Source organism: Lemur catta, chromosome 8 (assembly GCF_020740605.2).
Source record: "Lemur catta isolate mLemCat1 chromosome 8, mLemCat1.pri, whole genome shotgun sequence".
NCBI classification, from domain to species: domain Eukaryota; kingdom Metazoa; phylum Chordata; class Mammalia; order Primates; family Lemuridae; genus Lemur; species Lemur catta.
The window spans coordinates 92,741,575-92,762,910 of NC_059135.1; the positions used below are offsets into that span (position 1 = coordinate 92,741,575).

The 21,336-nt window shown below is 40.4% G+C and overlaps 1 protein-coding gene and 1 long non-coding RNA gene across 7 annotated transcripts in view; one reads left to right on the forward strand and one right to left on the reverse strand.

Moving 5' to 3' along the window:
* Nucleotides 1-21,336, forward strand: part of CFAP221 (cilia and flagella associated protein 221) — a 94,209-nt gene that overhangs the window by 19,918 nt on the left and 52,955 nt on the right. For all 6 annotated transcript variants that reach the window (XM_045559149.1, XM_045559154.1, XM_045559153.1 and 3 more), the window contains one exon: nt 21,128-21,231. In XM_045559149.1, coding sequence (XP_045415105.1) covers nt 21,128-21,231 — 104 coding nt within the window. The remainder of the gene's footprint in view (nt 1-21,127; nt 21,232-21,336) is intronic.
* On the reverse strand, nt 62-9,155 carry LOC123643568. Its single transcript, XR_006736836.1, has 3 exons — nt 9,052-9,155; nt 5,501-5,606; nt 62-75 (listed from the first exon to the last, which is right to left on the reverse strand). It is a non-coding gene; the product is annotated as an uncharacterized LOC123643568 (long non-coding RNA).

The window sequence follows — 21,336 nt, forward strand, 5'->3', positions numbered from 1 at the left end:
GCAGTGGCACACTGAGAGGCGGGTGGTGGGCGTGGTCTGCTCCACATGCAGGCAATTGGGGGGAGGGGTCAGCATCTGCAGAAAATGTTTAAGCAATAAACTTCACCAAACGTCAGTCTGCTTTTGCGTATCACCACGCACCAACAATTCTAAATACTACCAGTGATAAAATATTCCTCCCTGCAGGGGTGGGCTTGCTCCCTGCCACTGCGTCTGATGCGTGAGAAGCAATCGCCTTCAATTGCCATCTCGCCTGTGGTCTCCAAGCTTGACACGCTCATTTTGTCCATATCACAGCCCATCCTTGTGAGCAAGGCCCATTGAGCCTTGCTCCTTGTCTGCCTTAGCATGAGCCCCGCCCTCCCACTCCCCCATACAGACAAGAGCACCCCCAACATGGCTTCCTTCATTTCTCCAGGGGCTGCCTGTCACATCAGACCATGGGACCAGAAATGATGCACCTGTGAGCTGCCTCTCTGCATTTGTCTGAGCTGCTTGGTGGCTTCTAAGCCCAACGTCTCAGCCTCACGGGTCTTTCCTCCCCACTCACCCCAGTCGAGGGGCAGCTCCGGGGTCAGCGCCTCTGCTGGCTCAACCACCCACTTGTCACCGTGTCTTTAGGAGATGGGACACCTGACCCTACTTGCAGGGCTCTTTTTCCTTCTGAGTTTTAGATTTTATTTTTAGTTTTTGTTGTAAAATACACAAAGCATAAAATTTATCAACCTGCCCATTTTTATAACTATTTATCTTACCGTAATAGGGCCTGGATTTTTTTTTTTAAAACTTTATATTTTTAGAGCAGTTTGAAGTTCATAGCAAAATTGGGAGGAAGGTACAGAGGTTTCCCATTTCGCCCTGCCACCCTGCCCCCGACACATGCAGAGCCTCCCCCATTATCAACACCCTACACCAGACTGGTGTATTTGTTACAATCAGTGAACCTACATTGACACAGCATCATCACCCAAAGCATGTAGGTTAGGGTTCACTCGGCGCTGCATACCTTACGGGTTTGGACAACCGTATGATGTGTACCCACCTTTATGGTATCTTACAGAGTATTTTCACTGCTCTAAAAATCCTGAGCTCTGCCAATTCATCCCCCTCCCCAGCCCCCCACCACCCCTGGCAACCATGGATCTTTTTACTGTCTTCATAGTTTTCCCATTTTCAGAATGTCATACAGTTGGGATGAGACAGTATTCAGTTTTTTCAGACTGGGTTCTTTCACTTAGTAATATGCATTTAGATTTCCTCCATGTCTTTTTATGGCTTGATAGTTCATTTTTTTCAGTGCTGAATAATATTTCATTGTCTGATGTACCACAGTTTGTTTATCCATCCACCTACCGAAGGACATCTTGTTGGCTTCCAAGTTTTGACGATTATGAATAAAGCTGCATTAAATGTTCATGTGCAGGTTTTTGTGTGGATATAAGTTTTTACAGGGTCTTGCTCAGGCTGGTCTTGAACTCCTGACCTCAGGCAATCTTTGCACCTCAGTCTCCCAGAGTGGTAGGATTACAGGCATGAGCCACTGCACCCAGCCAATTTCTGTCTTTTAATTGGTGCATTTAGACCACTGATGTTCCAAGTGATTATTGATATGGTTGGATTAATAGCTACCATATTTGTTACTGTTTTCTATTTGTTACCTTTGTTCCTATTTTTTATTTTTGTCTTACACTGTTTTTCTGCCTTTTGTGATTTTAATTGAGCATTTTATATGATTCCTTTTTCTCTTTTTTCTTAGTTTATCAGTTATACTTCTTTGTTTACTTTTTTAAGTGGTTGCCTTAGAGATTGCAATAAACTTTTACAACTAATGCAAGCCACTTCGAAACAACATTGTACTGCTTCATGGGTAGTGTTAGAACCTTATAATTGCAAAATAGTCCTAATTCCTCCCTCATAATTGCTGTTGTTCATTTTGCATATATATAAACATACATAAGCATATATATATATACACACACATGTGCATGTATGCACATATAAGATATATACATAAGAATACATAATTGAAACCACTGTTGCTATTATTTTGAACAAACTCTTAGTTATTAGATCAGTTAAAAATAAGAAAAATTAAAGATTTATTTATTTATTTATTTTTCTATTTTTTTTGAAGCTATCAGTCTTACTGGGAAAAATTTTAAGTTTACCTTCACTTAATCTTTCTTCATTGCTCTTCCTTTCTTTGTGTAGATCTGAATTTCTAACCCATATTATTTTCCTTCTCTCTAAAGAACTTCTTTTAAGACAAGTTTACTTGCAGCAAATTCCCTCAATTTTTGTCTGAGAAAGTTCTTATTTCTCCTTCATTTTTGAAGGATAATTTCACAGGGCACATAATTCTAAGGTGGTGTTTTCTGTTTCTTAATACTTTAAATATTTCACTCCACTCTCTTCTTGCTTGCATGATTTCTAAGGAGAAGTCAGATGCAGTTCTTATCTTTGTTCCTCTATAGGTAAGGTGTTCTTTCACTCTGACTTCTTTCAGGAATTTTTTTCTTTGTCTTTGATTTTTCTTTTTTTTTTGGAGACGAAGTCTTGCTCTGTCACCCTGGGTAGAGTGCAGAAGCATCATCATAGCTCACTGCAACTTCAAACTCCTGGGCTCAAGCCATCTTCTTGCCTTGGCCTCCCAAGTAGCTAGAACTACAGGTGCATACCACAACACTTGGTTAACTTTTCTGTTTTTAGAAGAGATGGAGTCTCACTGTTGCTCAGGCTGGTGTCAAACTCCTGAGCTGAAGTAATCCTCCCATCTTGGCCTAACAAAGTGCTAGGATTATAGGCGTGAGCCACCATGCCCAGCGTCTTTGATTTTCTGTAGTTTGAAAATTATATGCCTAGGTGTAGGGTTTTTTGTTTGTTTGTTTTTTGCATTTATTATCCTGCACGGTGTTCTCTGAGCTTCTAAGATCTGTGGTTTGGTGTCTGACATGAATTTGGGGAAATTCTCAGTCATTGTTTCAAACGTTTCTTCTGTTCATTTCTCTCTTTTTTCTTCATCGGATATTCCCATTGCACATATATTATACCTTTTATAGTTTTCCCACAGTTCTTGGATGTTCTGTTCTGTTTTTGTTTTTCTTTTTCATCTTTGCTTTTCAGTTTTAGAAGTTTCTATTGATATATCCTCAAGCTCAGAGATTTTTTTTTTCCTCAGCTATGTCCAATCTGCTAATAAGTCTATCAAAGGCATTCTTCATTTCTGTTACAGTGCCTTTGATTGCTAGAAGTTCTTTTTGGTTCTTTTTTAGAATTTCCATCTCTCTGCTTACATTTTCCATCTGTTCTTGCATGCTGTCTACTTTATCCATACAGCCCTTAGCACATTAATCTAGTTGTTTTAAATTCCCTGTCTGATGATTCCAACATCCCTGACATGCCTGGTTCTGATGCCTGTTTTGTCTCTTCAAACTGTTTTTTTGTTTGTTTGTTTGTTTGTTTTTGCCTTTTAGTTGGCCTTGTAATTTTGCCTTGATAGCCAGACATCATGTACTGGGCAAAAGGAGCTGCTATAAATAGACTTTTAGTAATGGAGAGGGGAGGCAGTCTATAGTCATATGGTGAAGTCTCAGTTTTTTAGTAAGTTGAGTCTGTGCCTCTGAACTTTGAACTTCACAAGTACTTCTCAGTTGTTCCCCACCCCCTTAGGTGAGACAGGATGGCTGGGGGGCTGGAGTTGGGTATTTCTCTTTTTCCACACAGAAGACTATAGCTGCCTAAAGCTGGTATTTCCCTTCCTGATTTTTTTATTCATGAGTTGTGATGAAAAAACACATAAAATAAAATTTACTATCTTAGCCATTTTTAAGTGTATAGTTCAATAGTGTTAAGTATATTTACATTGTTGTTCAACCAATCTCCAGAATTTTTTTATCTTGTAAAACTGAAACTCTGTACCTGTTAAACAAACTCCAACTTTCCCCTCCCCTCAGCCCCTGGCAATCACCATTTTACTTTCTGTTTTCTATGAATTTGACTACTCCAGAAACCGCGTATAAGTGAAATCATACAGTATTTGTCTTTTTCTGACTGGCTTATTTCACTTAGCATAATGCCCTCAAGGTTCATCCATGTTGTAGAATTTCCTTCCTTTTTTAGGCTGAATAATAGTCCATCATATGTATACACCATACTTGTTTATCCATGCATCTGTCAATGCATTTGACTTGCTTCTGCCTTTGGCTATTGTGAATAATTTTGCCATGAACATGGGTGTGCAAATATCTCTTCAAGGCTGGGCGCGGTGGCTCACGCCTGTAATCCTAGCACTCTGGAAGGCCGAGGCAGGTGGATTATATGAGCTCAGGAGTTCAAGACCAGCCTGAGCAAGAGCAACACCCTGTCTCTACTAAAAATAGAAAGAAATTAGCTGGACAACTAAAAATATATAGAAAAAATTAGCCAAGCATGGTGGCGCATGCCTGTAGTCCCAGCTACTCGGGAGGCTGAGGCAGAAGGATTGCTTGAGCCCAGGAGTTTAAGGTTGCTGTGAGCTAGGCTGATGCCATGGCACTCTAGCCTGGGCAACAGAGTGAGATTCTGTCTCAAAAAAATATATATATATCTCTTCAAGACCCTGTTTTCAGTTCTTTTGGGTATATGCCAGAGTGGAATTGCTGGATCGTATGGTAATTCTATTTTCAATTTTTTGAGGAACTGCTATACTGTTTTCCGTAGTGGCTGTACCATTTTACATTCCCACCAATAGTACACAAAAGTTCCAATTTCTCCACATCCATGCCAACACTTGTTATTTGATGTTTGTTGTTTTTATTTTTTGATAGTAGCCATTCTGATTGTCGTGAGGTTTACTTACAGTTTTGCTACTGGTTTATTCGACTTTCATCATTCGTACTTCAGCCAGTCTTTCCATTTGCACCTTCTTTTGAAAAGCCTAAAGATTAAGATGGTCTCTAAGAAATTTTTAGATTGTTAGAAGAAAATAAAGGAGAAGTGGTTCATCCATCCTCAGAGATCCAGTCCATTGCAGTCTTTTTTTAAATCTTCAACTTGTCATTGCTTCATTATTAATTTATTCATTTAGTTATCTAATCTGAATTTGACCTGCTGGCTCCCCATGTGTAGCCTCTGATTTAATGAAGCCATTGGCCTGCGTGGTTTGGCCCACACAGTGGTGGTCCACACAGTTTTGGGTTTTTTAAGAACAATTGAATTAGCTGCCAACATTGAAAGATTAAGAGATTTCACATAAAAATTTGGATTTCCACTTCTCTTTAAAAAAAAAAAAGAAGAAGAAGATCCAGCAGCACTGGGCCCCTGTTCGTGCATGATAATAAGCTCAGCTGGGTTGGGTAGAAGCTCCTCTTTACAAGTCAGTGCCCTTCCCAGCTTGCCACAGTCCCCACTGCTTCCTATTGGCTCACATTCGTTTTGGTTACCATCCTGGCCCAGGAGGACTTTGAATAAAGAAACTGAAAAGGAGATGAGGCAATACAGTGTCATGTTTACTAGCACAGACCCATAAAGCTCTGAAGACATTCTGCCTGGATTCCAGTCCACTCTGTGTTCCGTGATGCTGTATGACTCTGGAAAACGATAGCCTCTCTGCATCTCAGAATCTTCATCTGTAAAATGCAATTGTTCTGAGGGTTAAATGAGTTAAAATAGAACTTATTCACAGTAAGAGCTAAAAGTTTTTAATACTTAACAGTGCTTACCATATAGTTAGCTATTTGTCTTAGCTATTATGATTACAGAAATTTTTACTTAAGGAATGCACAGATGAGACCTGTCCAGTTTGGCTCCCACATTAACGGAGGCAGACAACATACAGAGAAATCGCAGTGAGAGGCTTGAAGTGGGAGGGTTGGCCAGCCAAGTTGAGGGTGGGCTTCCAACACTGAGGACCTGGGTGATGGCAGAGAGGCCCGTGTGAAGCCCCCAAATAGACTGTCAAGGACTGTGCACAAGCTGGAGAGAGTAGTCAATGACCATTCCACAAAGGGGCGGGGCAGGACCTGAGGTGAGGGTGTGGCTGTGGGACTGAAGATGAAGAGTTTCCTCCTTGTCTTGGCACTTTGCTGTGGTTTGAATGTGTCCCCCAAAAAGCATGTGTTGGAAACTTAATCCCCAGCACAACAGTGTTGGAGGTGGGGCCTAATGGGAAGTGATTAGGCTAGGAAGGCTTGGCTCTTACGGGTGGATTAATGCCCTTATCACGGCGGTGGGTTCATTATAAAGGAAGTGGGTTTCTTATAAAAGAACAAATTCTGCCCCCTTTCGTCTCTCTCTCACTCTCTCTTTGTCCTCCTGCCATGAGATAACACAAAATGAGGGCCCCTGCCCAATGTGGGCCCCTCGATCTAGGACTTCCCAGTCTCCAGAACTGTGAGAAGTAAGTTTCTTTTCTTTATAAATTACCCAGTCTGTCATGTTCCATTACAGCAGCATGAAACAAACTGTCATAGTCCGTTCTGTGTTACTATAACCACATACCTAAGGCAGGTAAGATGTAAAAGAGGTTTATTTGGTTCATGATTTTGGTAGCTGGAAAGTCCGAGACTTTCCAGACAGCCCATCTGATGAGGGTGTGGTGCTGCTTCAGCTTGCGATGGATGCAGAGGGGAGAGGCGTGTGCACAGAGACCAAGCACAAGAAGGAACAACCTGCTCCCATGGTAACTAAGCCAGTTCTGCGACAGCAAGAACTCACTCATTAATCAATCCATAAAGGATCCATTTCCATGAACCAAACGTCTCCCACTAAGCCCCACATCCCAGCACTACCACACTGGGGATCAAATTTCGATGAATTTTGGTGGGGACAAACCACATTCAAATCATAGCATGGACTAAGACACACACACAATTTTTTTAAAGGTTTTATTGGGATATAATTCACATATCATAAAATTTGCTACTTTAAAGTGTGTAACTCAATGGTTTTTAGTATATGCAACCATCCACAATCAATTTTAGAGCATGTTTATAACTCCAAAAAGAAACATGATAACCACTCCCTATCCCCACCCCCAAAATTTCCAGCCTCAAGCAAACTAATTTCCTTTCTGTCTCTATAAATGTGCCTGTTCTGGACATTTCCTACACAATATAAGGACTTGTGTGACTGATTTCTCTCATTTAGTATAATGTTTTCAAGGGTGATCCAACTTGTAGTTTATCCAATTTGTATTATTACTTCATTCCTTTTCATTGATGAATAATATTTCATTGTGTGGATATATCACATTTTTTATTTTACTCATTAATTGATGGACATATGTGTTGTTTCCCCTTTGGAGCTATTATGAACAATGCTGCTGTGAACATTGGTGTATATGTTTTTATGTAGATGTATATTTTCATTTCTCTTGGGTATATTTAGGAGAGGAATTTTTAGGTCATAGGGTAACTCTTTGACATTTTGAAGAACCGCCAGGCTGTTTTCCAAAGTGGCTGTGCCATTTACATTCCCACCAGCAATGTGTGAGGGTTCCAATGGCACTTACACTTTTAAATGAGCATAGTAACCATTTTTACAGCAAAAGAAGAAATACTGTACGTTGTGAGGAGGCACAGAGCTGATGGAAGAACACAAATTCATGTTTTCCCTTTGTGCATGGAATCAATTTGGACAGAATTGTCAGAAGTTATAGGTTTGTGTTTAATACCACTAATTTTGCTTTGTTACTTCGAGGTTGCTTCCGAGGAGCAGCAACTACAATCTGGGTAGAGCCTCTCTGAGGACTGGCTAGCACCTCAGCACATTTTCTACAAAGTCATAAAGTGGACTTGTGTATATTCATCGACTACATTTTCAGTGGCTGGATTTGGTGGTTGTAAATTTTCCTTACTGAGATAAAATTCCATGTGGATGCTTGCCAACTACCTATGAACAACTTTGGTGGCTTAGGATCTGGTGAAATGTATTTTGACAGCTTCTGGAAATAAAGAGTTGCGTCCCAGTTTCGGTCCAGCATCTCTAAGTCGAACACAGCATCGTGAGGTTCAAAGGATTTTTGGTTCTCTTTCTTTTCTGTATGTTGAAACTGTGCTGTATGACTAGATAAACCAAACCATCATGGCTTGTTAAATTTTGTAATCAGTATCTTAGAGAGTATTATAGATAAAACACACTCTCACCCTTCTTATATATACAAGTAATTATGAACAAACTTACATTAGATATGGAAATTTTATATCTTACCATTCACATGGTTCTAAAAAGATTCACATTAATTCATCATGCTCTGTGGTTTCTGCGATAATGTATTCCTGGTACCAAATATTAATAACTAGTTGAAATTTGGAGCAAATCCAGTCAGTTGAACAATTTTTCTCCCACCAACTGATCTTCCTTGCGCCAAACTGACTCTGTTGACCAGTGAGTTGGTTAGTATGTTATACACAAACTTAGCTAAAAGTCACCTGGGGAAGTGATGGGAAATCCAGGAGGGGATCCATTCTGGGTCTTGTCCCATGGGCAAGGCAGCCATGGGCTCCCAAAGCAAGTGGACCATATACTCCTCTCAGGGTTGCAGAGGCTCTGAAGACCACAGGGCCATGCCAACAACACTAACAGAAAAGGTCCCTGGCTACTCCATTCCAATGCCAGGGTATTTTAGTTTCTTGAAATTTTAAGTCTTAAGTTTAGAAATTTACCAAAGGATGCAGGATGCTTTTCCTTAGGCAGTGAACCTCATGGCTCCTTTTAGAAAGTGTGGGAACAACCAAGGTCAGGATATGTCCAAATGTGAACAAATTCTTTCACTGCCCCTGGAGTTTAATGCATCTGGGCCACATGGGAATGTGCTTTCTTAAGCAAGCATGAGAAGGAAGATTGATGGTGAGAGTTTGCCCCAGCATAGACTACAACCAAAACCAGTCTTGAATTGTGCCAAGAGAGTGCACCTATGAGAGGGGGCTGAGAACCAGCTGTAAGTGGGCTAGAACGAAGGCGTCAGGAGAAGACTATCAAACCAATGCTCAGAAGGATTTTTTGAAGCCCTCCCTACTTGAGAAAAAAAGTTTACATCTTCAGCTTGTTAAGAGAAACATGCTGCTTACTCACTTTATGTGTCCCAAACTCACAGTTGGTATGAAGGAGCAGCAGCATTTCATGGAGACATTCTGACAAGGGTGCCTTGAGCTTGTCGGTGCTCCTGGGTTTTACTTCAGCCCCTACCTGGGCATAGGGAACAATACTGAGCTTATAATAATATTTCACATTGATCTTTGGACAAAACAATTGCTTGTCACTTAACAACAGCCTGAATTTTTACTGCATGAAAAAATTTCCCAGACTTTGTAGTTAAAATTCTTTGATTCAATTTCCCTTTGCTGATCTAGCATCAAACTAGTTACTTATCTTGACCCTTTATGACGTATAACCTCTAAACTATAGGTATCTGTATTATAATAATGAAAGGGAGTAAATACTTCTCCCTTTCATTTAGCAGAAGTAGGTGCTGACTTGAGGTAGTCAACAAAGGAAACTTTCAATGGAAGACCTGAGCTAATTTTTTTTAAGTTTTTCTTACCAAATGTTAAATTCTAGACTTGGCTCACAGAGAAAGCAATGGAAAGACTGAAAAATCAAAAACAGAGAGAGCCAATATTGACCTTACGAAAGTCTAGCTTGGCAATTCTAATACTCTGCTTTTCTCCGTTAGACTTTACGCACATTGTTCAGTTGGCTTGCATGGGACCAAATAACGAGCGGCACACACTTATGATCAGCATCTGGAGCAAATGAATGCACATACCAGGGGCAGGAATTAAAGGTGGAGCATCTTTCTCCTTTAGAGTCTCCCAGTCTCTATAAACTCTTGGAATGATTCATTACATTGAACAGCATATACATATTGTGGCTTAACATGAAGCTAGTATCATGTACTAAGCAGTAAGAAACTTTGAACTACTGTTGGAAAAAGTATTCATGGATGAATTCCCAATTCTAATATTGAAGAATATAGCATAATGAGTGTTAGTGTCTACTCAAAGCACATTCCTAGAAGGAGCAAAGGCAAAAATTGTGGATAGTTTTTGGCCTTGGAGAGACACGCTTAAATTGAGAGTGATTTCTGGGTGCCCCCACCTCTTTGCTTAGTTTATACAGCTGTCGAATCCCACACTCCACACTGCACAGGCAGCCACATCTGGTCACCACTGCTACTGCAACATCACAGGTTTGTGGTACCTACACACACTCGTGCACACACAGGCACACAGGCACTTTCAATGTGGCATCTAGAATGTGATTATTTAACACCTGTCAAAATACTTAGAATAGAGTAACTGCCAACCAGTCAACTGAATTGTAACTATGATTTCTTAAATAGCTGTTTTCTATTAAATGTGCCCCAAATTTTCACCCCAATTTCTTATGTACTGCAATTTCAAAACCACAAATAATTTGAATTTAAGTTGCTTTGTTTTTTGTTTTTTGTTTTTTTTAAAGTCATTTGTTACTCTGCCACCAAGTGAGCTTTTTCCTTTAATAATTGCTGCTGGCTGAGCCACAAGGGCTGATTAACTGGCCGCTGGTGTCCAGCTGGCTGTACAGGCCACGTTTCTATGGGTCATTGAGCCCTGAGGCAGTGTGCTTTGAATACGGTCAGCATATGGTCTCTTCTACCCCCTATTCCAAACGAAGAGGCTATCGGTAGTTTTTAATGTATCCTCTTATATTTTCCCAATAAATACTATATTTTTCTCAACAAAAAAAGAAACCAATCTGCAGGAGGCTTATCATTTCCCATCACGTCTGCATGGCTTCTTCCCTTCCCTTGGATGTGGCTCTTGTTCCTGCTGCCAGCTTGCCTTGTCCCTGGGCTCCAGCCACAGGCCCTGCTCCCACCTCCAGGTGCCACCCTGAATTGCTTTCCTTACCGCATGTTACCCCACATTGTCTGCAACTCTGGTGAATTATAAAGAGCTATTTCCTATCAAATTTATTAGTTATATTAATACTTTAAGTGAAGTTAATATTTAGTTGGGGTTTTGTTTTGTTTTGTTTTGTTTTGAGACAGAGTCTCTCTCTGTCACCCAAGCTAGAGGGCAGTGGCATCATCATTGCTCACTGCAACTTCAAACTCCTGGGCTCCAGCGATCCTCCTGCCTCAGCCTCCCGAGTAGCTGGGACTACAGGCATGTGCCACCGTGCCCTGCTAATTTTTCTATTTTTAGTAGAGACGAGGTCTTGCTCTTGCTCAGGCTGGTCTCAAACTTGTGAGCTCAAACAATCCGCCCGCCTCAGCCTCCCAGAGTGCTAGGATCACAGCCATGAACCTCCGCGCCCAGCCAATATTTAGTTTTTAAAAGGCATTTTATACTGTGTAGTTTCACCCACATGAAGTACCTAGAGTAGTCGAATTCATAGACACAGAAAGTAGAACAGCGGTTGCTAGGGGCTGCGGGAAGAGGGGATAAGGAGTCCGTGTTTAATGGGTGCAGAGTTTCAGTTTGGCAAGAGAAGAAAGGTCTGTGGATGGATCGTGATGGTTGCACAATAATGTGACTGTACGTATGGCCACTGAACTCTGCACCTGAAATGGTTAAAGTGGTAAATTTTATGTTATGTATATTTTAGAAAATTTTTTCAAAACAGTGAAATATGAATAGGGTATATACTATCTTTACAGATGGCAGATATGTCATCTGGTCACCACTAACTTTTTCTGAGGTCAGTTCCTTTCACGCCCCTAGAGGAATCTTTAAGTTCTTTGACCAAGTATGGAGAGGTGATCTCATTTAGTTCAGTTTGTTCCCAAGTGTTTTCACCAGAATTCCTCCTTTTCCTAACTGCTGGTGCAGGGGGGAGGGTAGGGGGTGGGGGCAGTTTTACCAACAGGAAGGACTAAGTAAGATTGAAGAAGGAATTATTCTATTTATCTTTATTTAACTTTATCGTTAAGGGTTATGGTCTACTGTACTTCTGGTTTGAGACCCCAATCCCAGTGAGATTAGTTGTGTCTTTGAAAATAATATAAGCAATACATGAAAATTCAAAAGTCCATAAATTATCTTAAATAAAAGAGCATTCTTTGAAATTTGAACTAAATTTTACCCTCAGCTCTTCATAGCTTTTCGAATTGTTGCCCATTTGTTTGGAAGTTGGGAATCTAATTGGGCAACTAACATTGTGTCTTATTTCCTTCTGTTTCTGTTGGTGACATTCTGAATTTATATTTAAAGCTTAAATGAAAATAATTGGTCAGTCCCAGATTTCCTTCTCTCTCTCTATGTACATGCCAGTATCTGAGAGGAACTTGGTAACATTTGAGAAAAGGTCCTGGGCCTTGCCTCAGCTCAGGCTGTGATGACAAATTACCGTAGACTGGGTGGTTTAAACAGCAAATGTTCCTCATGCTCTGGGGGCTGGGAAGTCCGAGATCAGGGTGCCCATGGTCAGGTTTTGGTGAGGGCCTTTTCCCGGTTTCCTTACATGCATGGCAGGGAGGGGGCCTTGATTCCTTCCTCTTAAAAGGGTGCTAAATCCCATCAGGGAGGCTCCATCCTCTTGACCTCATCTAAACCCAATTACTTCCCAAAGGCCCCACCTCCATCACAAGAATTGAGGCTTCAACATGTAAATTTTAAGGGGACACGAACAGTCCATGGCAGGATTTTATAAGCTTTCCTTGATGACTGTTAATCAAAGGAGTTGAAAGATCTGCTTCCAAGGTGTTCCATTCACATGCTGGCTATTGTTTGGGAGCTCACCTGGCCTCAGGGCCAGGTGCCTCGGTTCTCCCCTTGTAGGTCTTTCCACGGTCTACTTGGGCTTCCTTACAACATGGTGACTAGGTTCCAGAGTGAGTGTCCCAAGAGAAGTAGAAGATACCAGTTTCTTAGGCCTTGGTCTCAAGAAACAAGTACAAATATTACATCCATTGCAGTCTATTAATTGAGTAATCATAGAGCCCAGAATCAAGGGAAGGAGACATAGACTTCACCCCTGAAAGAGTGTTGAGAAATTTGTAGACTTGTTTGAAAACTGCCACAATGTATAACCCCAAAGCATGCCCAGACTCTAGATTGTTTCAGGAGTCTTCTGTACGTTTGGAAAGGAAAGAATGATCCACATATACGTTATGGTTGTCTACATCTTGTGAGCTGTAATTGATTCCCTTATCAATGAGCAGTTGACAAAGGAAAAGTCCCACTAGATTGACTTAACCCTAAAATGAAATCACTGGGCCTATTAACTCCAAGCTTCACTTGGCATTGAAACCACCACATTATTGTCTATTATAGGTTACCTTATCCATACATCTCTGTGGGAATTCATCCCTTTATCTTGGTGGTATTTCCCTCAAACTTTACATAGGCATAGTAACTAATGGCTAATTTACTGTGCCTTCTGAATCCAGCCATCTTGGAATTAGCATTCATCACACTTATCGTCAGTTAACCTTCATTCTCCCCAAAAGGAGACAAATCCCATTATGGCAAAATGGCCTATTCATTCCGCTCTCTAGATATTGAGATTTTTGAATTAAAGAGTATACTTGATTTTTTGTTATCTACAATAAGTTTACAGATCATTCCTTTTCTCAAAAATCCTAGAGAAGAGACAAGAAAGAAATTTGGATTTATATTAATATATTCTATTTACTTTCTATAAGGCAAATTTCTCTCTTCTAATAGGCATACAATTTCTACATGATCATAATACATATGTCTAGTATTCAAAAGATTTGAGTTGGATTTTATTCAAAATATGGAATAATTCTTTAAAACTACTTAATATATTTTTATACGTAGCCTTAACATAATTGATAAAATGTTTAAATAATAAAGTAACAGGGATAAAAGTTATGGTTATTTCCAAAAGTACTAACTTTTACTTGCTTTAATATTTTAATTACCTGATTCTTATAGATTATAGCAGAACTCTAATTCAGGTTCCTATTTACTTCTGAGGAATAATAGGCATAAAATATGTGTATTTATTCATTTTTATTCATTGTAGATCAGTTTTAATGGTATTTAGCTGAGGGAATTTAGTTTAGGATTTTTAATTCCACCCCAAGTCTAATAGGATTCTGTTTCTTGAAATATGAAAAGCTTCTAAATAAACTAAATTTTATGTTAGCTAAAATTTGTTTTGACCGAAATTCATCTAGACTGTCCTTGACTTATGGCTATGATGGCCATGCGCACTAATTTGACGTTCATAACGTGAACAGCAGCGGTGAGAGCAAAGTTCAGCAATTCCATTGGCACTTGTGTTACTTGCACTGCTCTGACTCCTTCTGTACTTGGAATTCTGTGACTTTAAGCAATTGTTTATTTTTCCAGGCTGGTTAATGTATCAGGAACTTGGCTTCATGTAATCATTATTAACAAATACCCTGATACCTTTTCTATAGGAATTATCAGACCTGTGAAATTAATTGAAAATTGGGTATACATGACCAACGGGAAGAGCCCCAGGAGTTTTTGTTTGTTTGTTTCAATTCAGGAAAATGCAAACATGCAGCTTTTAGTGGAAGAGCCCTAAACATCGGATTCCACCTTGCTGAGACAGCACTGAACAGACCCCTGGGTTACACAACACAACACAGCCCCTGCATCCATGTGCGTCACCAGCCTCATCTTCAAAGACCGTGTTTAGACACTTTAACACTTCACTTTGCACATTACCCAGGCTTGCATACATCCTAAGGGCCATACGTAACTTGCATGCATATGTGTAACTTGCCCTGTTAGTTTTTTCTACCCAGTGCTGGTAGAGTAACTGATCCTGAGTGGGGCCTGAGTGTCTTTTAGGGTGAATTGCCTGGAAAATGTAATGACCTTCATATACTCTGTTTTTCAGAATTAGGAAGCATCTCAGAGAGTTAAGATTGAATGGATACCTCTAGCAGAGCCTGATTTAGAATAGGATTTATGAGTTGGGTAGAAAAACTGATGAAACATTCATATCCTTGTTGGCTAAAGATATTACTCTGTATGGTAACCCTTATCCAGAACTTATATCGGAAACCTAGGGCCCTTGGACATGGTTGTATAAAGTCTGGGCAGGCCTCTACTCTATTGTGGATCTCCTGTACTCAGAGGGTAGCTACCTTCCTCTCCCAGACAATCACAGCTAGTGAACAATATTTTAAAAACAAATATGGTAAAAGTTAATTAGAAACAGGGCATTGCTGGACAGGCATTAGGAGCTGTCTGCATTCAGAATGTAGGTCTCTCCAGAGTACATTTAGAGACACCTAGTAAAGATAAAGCAGTGAGCTTACACTGCAGTGAACCGTTTCTACTCCAAATACCAATTAGTGACCAATAAAATATAAAAAAGAGAACTCCAAAAACATATATGTGTGTGTGTGTGTGTGTGTATCTCAGAAACAAGATAAACAACTCTATAGAGCAGGGACAGAATAGAAATGCTAAGTGGGGAGCAGAGCGAAGCCACAGGCTTGCAGGGTCCAGGTTCCAGAGTAGGCAGTGGGGGGTTGGAGGTCACTTGCATGGGGTAAAGGAGACCACACGTGTCCCACTGATTCAAGCCATCGGCACCTGGCCTGCTGTTTGAAGTCAGGGGAAAAGGTGAGCTGTTCAACCTTTGCACTCCTCATGAAAGAAAGCTGGGAACCCTTTCCTGACCTGTCGCCTGGCTTTGCACCCAGTTGTGGCCAGAGGAAAGTGGAGGATGATAATAGCCAGGCTGTGATGCAGAGGCGAGCCAAGTTACCTGCCGCCCCAGGGACTGAGTACACTGTAGCCCTGAAATAGCTGCCTGGCAGGAGCCCCAATGTGCCATTATAAAATTCAATATAGATTAAATCTTTTTAATCAAAACGAGCCTTCAAATCCAATTTCCAAAACACAAGAATAAATCTCATGCTAAGAAAGACAGCCAAAACCTTACAATCAGAATATAATTGGATAAATGAATTTTTTAGAGAAGTCTAATAAGACTTTAAAATAGTACGCTTACGAGCCTCAATGAGACAGATGAAGCAAACTTCCATTTAAAAAATCAAGAAATTATGAAACAAAAATAGGTAGAAATTTTTAAAAGAGAAGGTAGAGAAGAATAACCAATTAGAAATCTTAGGAATTCAAAATGTAGATATTTAAATTTAAAATCTCAATAGATCAAATAAATTCCACAATGGACACAGTTGAATAAAAGATTAAGTATTTCTACCTTAGAAGATAATACTTAGGAATTAATACTTAGATTAAGTATCTTCTACATTAGAAGATAATACTTAGGAATTCATCCAGAGCATAGCATAGAGAGATTAAATGAAAGGGAAATTAGGAGGTGTGGAAGCTAAACTGAGAAGCTCCAACATGTATCTAGTAAGAGTTTTGTCAGAGGAGAGTGGAGAAGACAGCAGATGAGCAACATGTGAAGAGTTAATAGCTGAGAGTTTTGCAGAATTAAAGATAATTATGAAGCTTTAGATCAGAGCATTCAAATATCAAGCAGGGCAAAGATAAATTCCTACCTAGACACACAGGAGTCAAGCTGCAGAGAGCATCAAGGATGAAGAGAAACCCTTAAAAGCTACCGGAGAGAAAAGAGTGATTACCTACAAAGGAATGATCACAGCAGTTCTTCACCAGCAACAAACAATTAGGGAAAGATAAAGAGTAAATATTGTCAAAATGCCAAGGGAAAATAAACAGTCAACCTAAAATTTTTCCCAGCTAAATTATTGTCCAAGGAAGAAAATAAAAAATAAGTTTATATACATAAGAATTTCCCCCACACAGCCCTCACTGAAAGAAATGTTAAAAGATAGATACCAGCAAGAAGAAAAGAATACCAGAGAGCAGCTGTGGGAAGCCAGGAACAATGGTGACCACCAAAATTTGACGTGTCACTAAATTTAATTAATGATTAACTATTTTTAAAATCAGTATTTTTGTTGTTTGTTTAAAAGTAAGTTAAAATCAAAACTCAGCATAACATATACAAGGTGGTGGGGGTAAGAAAAAGTGTTAAGTGGGCAGGTAAGGCTTGCCACACTATGTTTGGAAGGAAGGTAGAAATACTAGATACATTGAGATTTTGTTGGGAACTTTGTTGCTAGTAATTTTTTTTAAATTAAGAGTAACAGTTGAAATAATAGAAATACAATCTATCGCTGCCAAATCATAGGAGAAAAAAAAGAAGAAATGTAAAAGCAATCAGTCCAGCAAGAGGCAAAAGGACAAAAATGAAACAAAGAAATCACAAAACGAGGTGGTAGAAATAAATTCAAATGTATTTATCACTAATTGTTACAAACGAAAACAGAGTAAACTCACCTATTTTTTTAAAAAAAGATTACCAAATTGTCTTTTTAAAAATCCAGCTATATGCTGCTTCCTAGAGATGCCCCTAAAATAAAACTTTTCTGAAAGTTTGAAAATAAAATAATGGAAAAGTTAGGTATACCAGACAAATTTTAACAAAAAGAAAACTCATTTGTGATTAAACGGGAGAAAAAAAGCTTAGCAATAGAAGGAAATTTCCTTGACTTGATAAAGACTATCACAGGCCTTCCAGAAACATGATTCTTAGTGGTATAACATTAAAATTGTTCCAATGAAGTCAAAGTAAGAAAAGGATGCCCTCTATTATCACTTCCATTTAGTATTGTGCTAGCAGTCATCATCAGTCCAATGATCTGAAAAAAAGTATGAGTTATATGAACTGGAAAAGTAAATAGAAAAGGGTCCTTTAGTTTTTTGTTTTTGGGTCTTAAGATTATATGATTTTCTATATAGAAAAATCTAAGGAAATCTACAGATAAACTTTTACAACGCATAAGAGACATTAGTGTGGTTTTAGATCAATATCCAAAAACAGATAGCATTGTAATACACTAGTAATAATGAATTAGGAAAGAAAAAAATCCATTCACAACAGCAACAGCAACTATAAGATGCCTGGTGCTATGGCCTGAATGTTTGTTTCCCCCCAAAATTCATATGTTGAAATCTAACCCCCATGGTGATGTTATTAGGAGACGGGGCCTTTGGAAGGTGATTAGGTCATGAGGACAAAGCCCTCGTGAGGGGATTGGTCTTCTTATAAGAGAGACCCAGGAGAGCTCCATGGTCCCTTCTACCGTGTGTAGGCACGGTGAGAAGATGGCCATTTATGAACCAGGAAGCAGGCCCTCACCAGACACCAAATCTGCCAACACCTTGGTCCTGGATTTCCCAGCCTCCAGAACTGTTAGAAATAAATTTCTGTTGTTTATAAGCCACCCAGTCTATGGTTCTGTTCTAGCAGCCCAAACACACCAAGACACCTAGGGGAAAAAAATCTAACCAAAATGTATGAGCTCACTATGGAGAAATTTGTAAAATTTGTTTGAAGGACTTAAAATGAAACCTGAATAAATTAGAGACATGCCACGTTCATAGTTTGGAACAGATTTCAATTCTCTCCAAAATAAAGATAGATAAGGCTATCTTAAAATGAAAAACTTCTATTCAACAAGACACCATAAATAAATCATAAAATAAACTATGGCTTGGAAAAGATATTTGCAATGCATATAATTAACAAAATTAATATTAGAATTCAAAAATGAATAAAAGAACAAAACAACCCAATAGAAAAATGGACAAAGGATAAGCACAGGCAATTCATAAAAGAGGAAACCCAAATGGGTCCACAGGAATAGAAGCTCAACCTCAAAGAAAGGAGGTACCATCTCACCTCCATCATGTTGGCAGAAGTTAAAATACCTGAAAATCCTAAATGTTGCTAAACAACAGAAACTCCCTTCTGCTGCTAGTGGAAGTGTCAATTGGTAAAGGGCTTTGAAAAACATTTTGGCCATATCTTAAAAAGTTGATAGTTTTATTTGCTATAATACTAACCAGCGATTCCATTTTTCTGTTATACCTAGAGTAGGTGCACCTCTGCTACAGGTGCACGTGGAGTTGTGCACAAGGATCTTCAGTGCCACATTGTAATAGTGGAAAAGTGCAAACAAGTGTGGTGCAGTCATATAATGGAATGCACTTCACTAGTTACAGTGAATGAACAGAACTTCATGGATAAATATCAAAATCACAGTGTTGAGCAAAAATAGCAAGTTTCAGAACAATATTATGAAAAACAAACAATACATTATATATTTTATGAGTACATACAAATGCAGTGATACTATTAGAATTCATGGGAATCGGCCAGGTGCGGTGGCTCACGCCTGTAATCCTAGCACTCTGGGAGGCCGAGGCGGGTGGATCGCTCCAGGTCAGGAGTTCGAGACCAGCCTGAGCTAGAGTGAGACCCCGTCTCTACTAAAAATAGAAAGAAATTATCTGACCAACTAAAATATATATAGAAAAAATTAGCCGGACATGGTGGTGCATGCCTGTAGTCCCAGCTACTCGGGAGGCTGAGGCAGTAGGATCGCTTAAGCCCAGGAGTTTGAGGTTGCTGTGAGCTAGGCTGATGCCACGGCACTCACTCTAGCCTGGGCAACAAAGTGAGACTCTGTCTCAAAAAAAAAAAAAAAAAGAATTCAGGGGAATGATAGCGAATACGGGGTAGGTCACCCCTAGAGGGAGGGAGGAAGGGGAGAGGACTGGGGACAGGTGAACAGGGAGCTTCAACTCTTCTGTGATGCTTTTTATCTTTAAAAATATACCAGTGATATAGCCAAAGCAAAAGCTTTAATAACACTTGGTGGTGGATAAAGGAATCTTCGTATTATTTTTCTTTATATTTTTCTTTATATTTGAAATATTTCACAGATTTTTTTAAAAGGTAATGAATTTTAAGGCCAAGTAAAAATACTTTGGTCATAGTTTTAACAGCTACATTTGTAAAGGGGTTATTTCACTTTGCTCCAACAAACACTTGTTGAGCGTTTGGTCTGTGCGGGACTCTGGGGTACTCTGGAGACCCGAGTGGACTCGGGCTCTGCCCTCATAGCACGCAGCGTCTCCAGGGAAAACGGGCGCTGGGCAGCGAGGGAGGCCCGTCGTGATGGGAGAAGTCCACGACAGATGGGTCTGCGTGGGCACCACCCCAGAAGGCAGATCCCAGCTGGCCCGGCAGCTCTGTGCACATGACAGTCGCATTCTCCCGGGAATTGCACTGGGCAATGGGAGGGGATGGGCCGCTGGCAGGGAGGCCAGCACCCAAAAGGATAAGAGGTAGGGCCAGCCCTGAGGCAGGAGGGCCATGATGGGCCGTGGTGGGCGTGAGGGCTTGGGAGTTATGGGGGAGATGCACTGCACGGAGACCAGGATGAAGAGGCCGGCTGGTGGCCAGACAAGGAAGGAGGTGCGAGGTGCAAAGAAAGGCGGGGAGTGGCTGGGTCACTTGAAAGGAGGAGCTCAACTTCCTGCTGCTGAGCAGATGCTGAGTGACCCTGGAGGGCTCTGCTTCCCAGCCTTGCTCACACTGCCGACTTGGGCTGCCCTGAAAGTAGGAGGGGACATTAAGGGAAGCCTGGGGCTCTCCGAGACGCACCATCTCTGCCACAGCTCCTGTGGTGCAGTGACATTGTCAAGCTTGCTTAGAAGTCTGCCTTGTCTCGGGGTGACACAGCATTTCTGAATACATAGGCCCCCTCCAGGTTCTCTAATGGCTGCCGGACTTCTGACCAAACAGTCTCTAGTCTGTTCCAACTGAACAGCCCGAATGTGGCTTCCGTGCTATCGAGTCCAGGTCTGTGAGGGCCAGAGGTCACCCAGGCTTTCTATAAGGCCTATCAGTTCGGCATTTCCTTGGTTGTCTGAGGCCTTGTTGTGGGGTAGAGATTGCCTTTCCTCGTTACTCTGAGTGTCTGGAGCATAAACCTAACGGTGCCTAAGACAGCAGGACAGTGGTAGTAGGTGTGTAGACACCAAGCACAGTCTACCTGCCTTGAATCCCAGTTCCGCCACTAACCAGCCACGTCACCTTGTGCAGAACATTTCCCCTCACTTGTGCCTCAGTTTCCTCTTCCATAAGTGGGGATAATCATAGCACCACCTCCTAGGATTAAAATAGTTAATATATGGGAATGCACAGGACAGCTCCTGGCACACAGCAAGCACTAACTCAGTGTTGGCCATCGTAATTGTTGTTTATTATTATATATAACTTGAGGCTCTATTCCTTGCTACCAAAAGAGCTAGTTGTAAAGAAAAATAATGTTGTAATTTTCTTTTTGTTTGTTTTGCAGCAAAAGTTATGTTATTCCTTTGCAGTGTAGCTGCCCTGTAGATTTCGAGTTCCATGTCACTTTGCTTCGGTCTCATCAAGCCTTCACTATTGAGCCAACATCAGGTAAGGAGAGTCAACCTTTCAGGTTTCCAATTTCCTCAGCGTTCTCAGATCAAAGAGAGAATTTGGAAAGTAGATCTCAGGGTTCTAAAAACAAGAATAAATCAC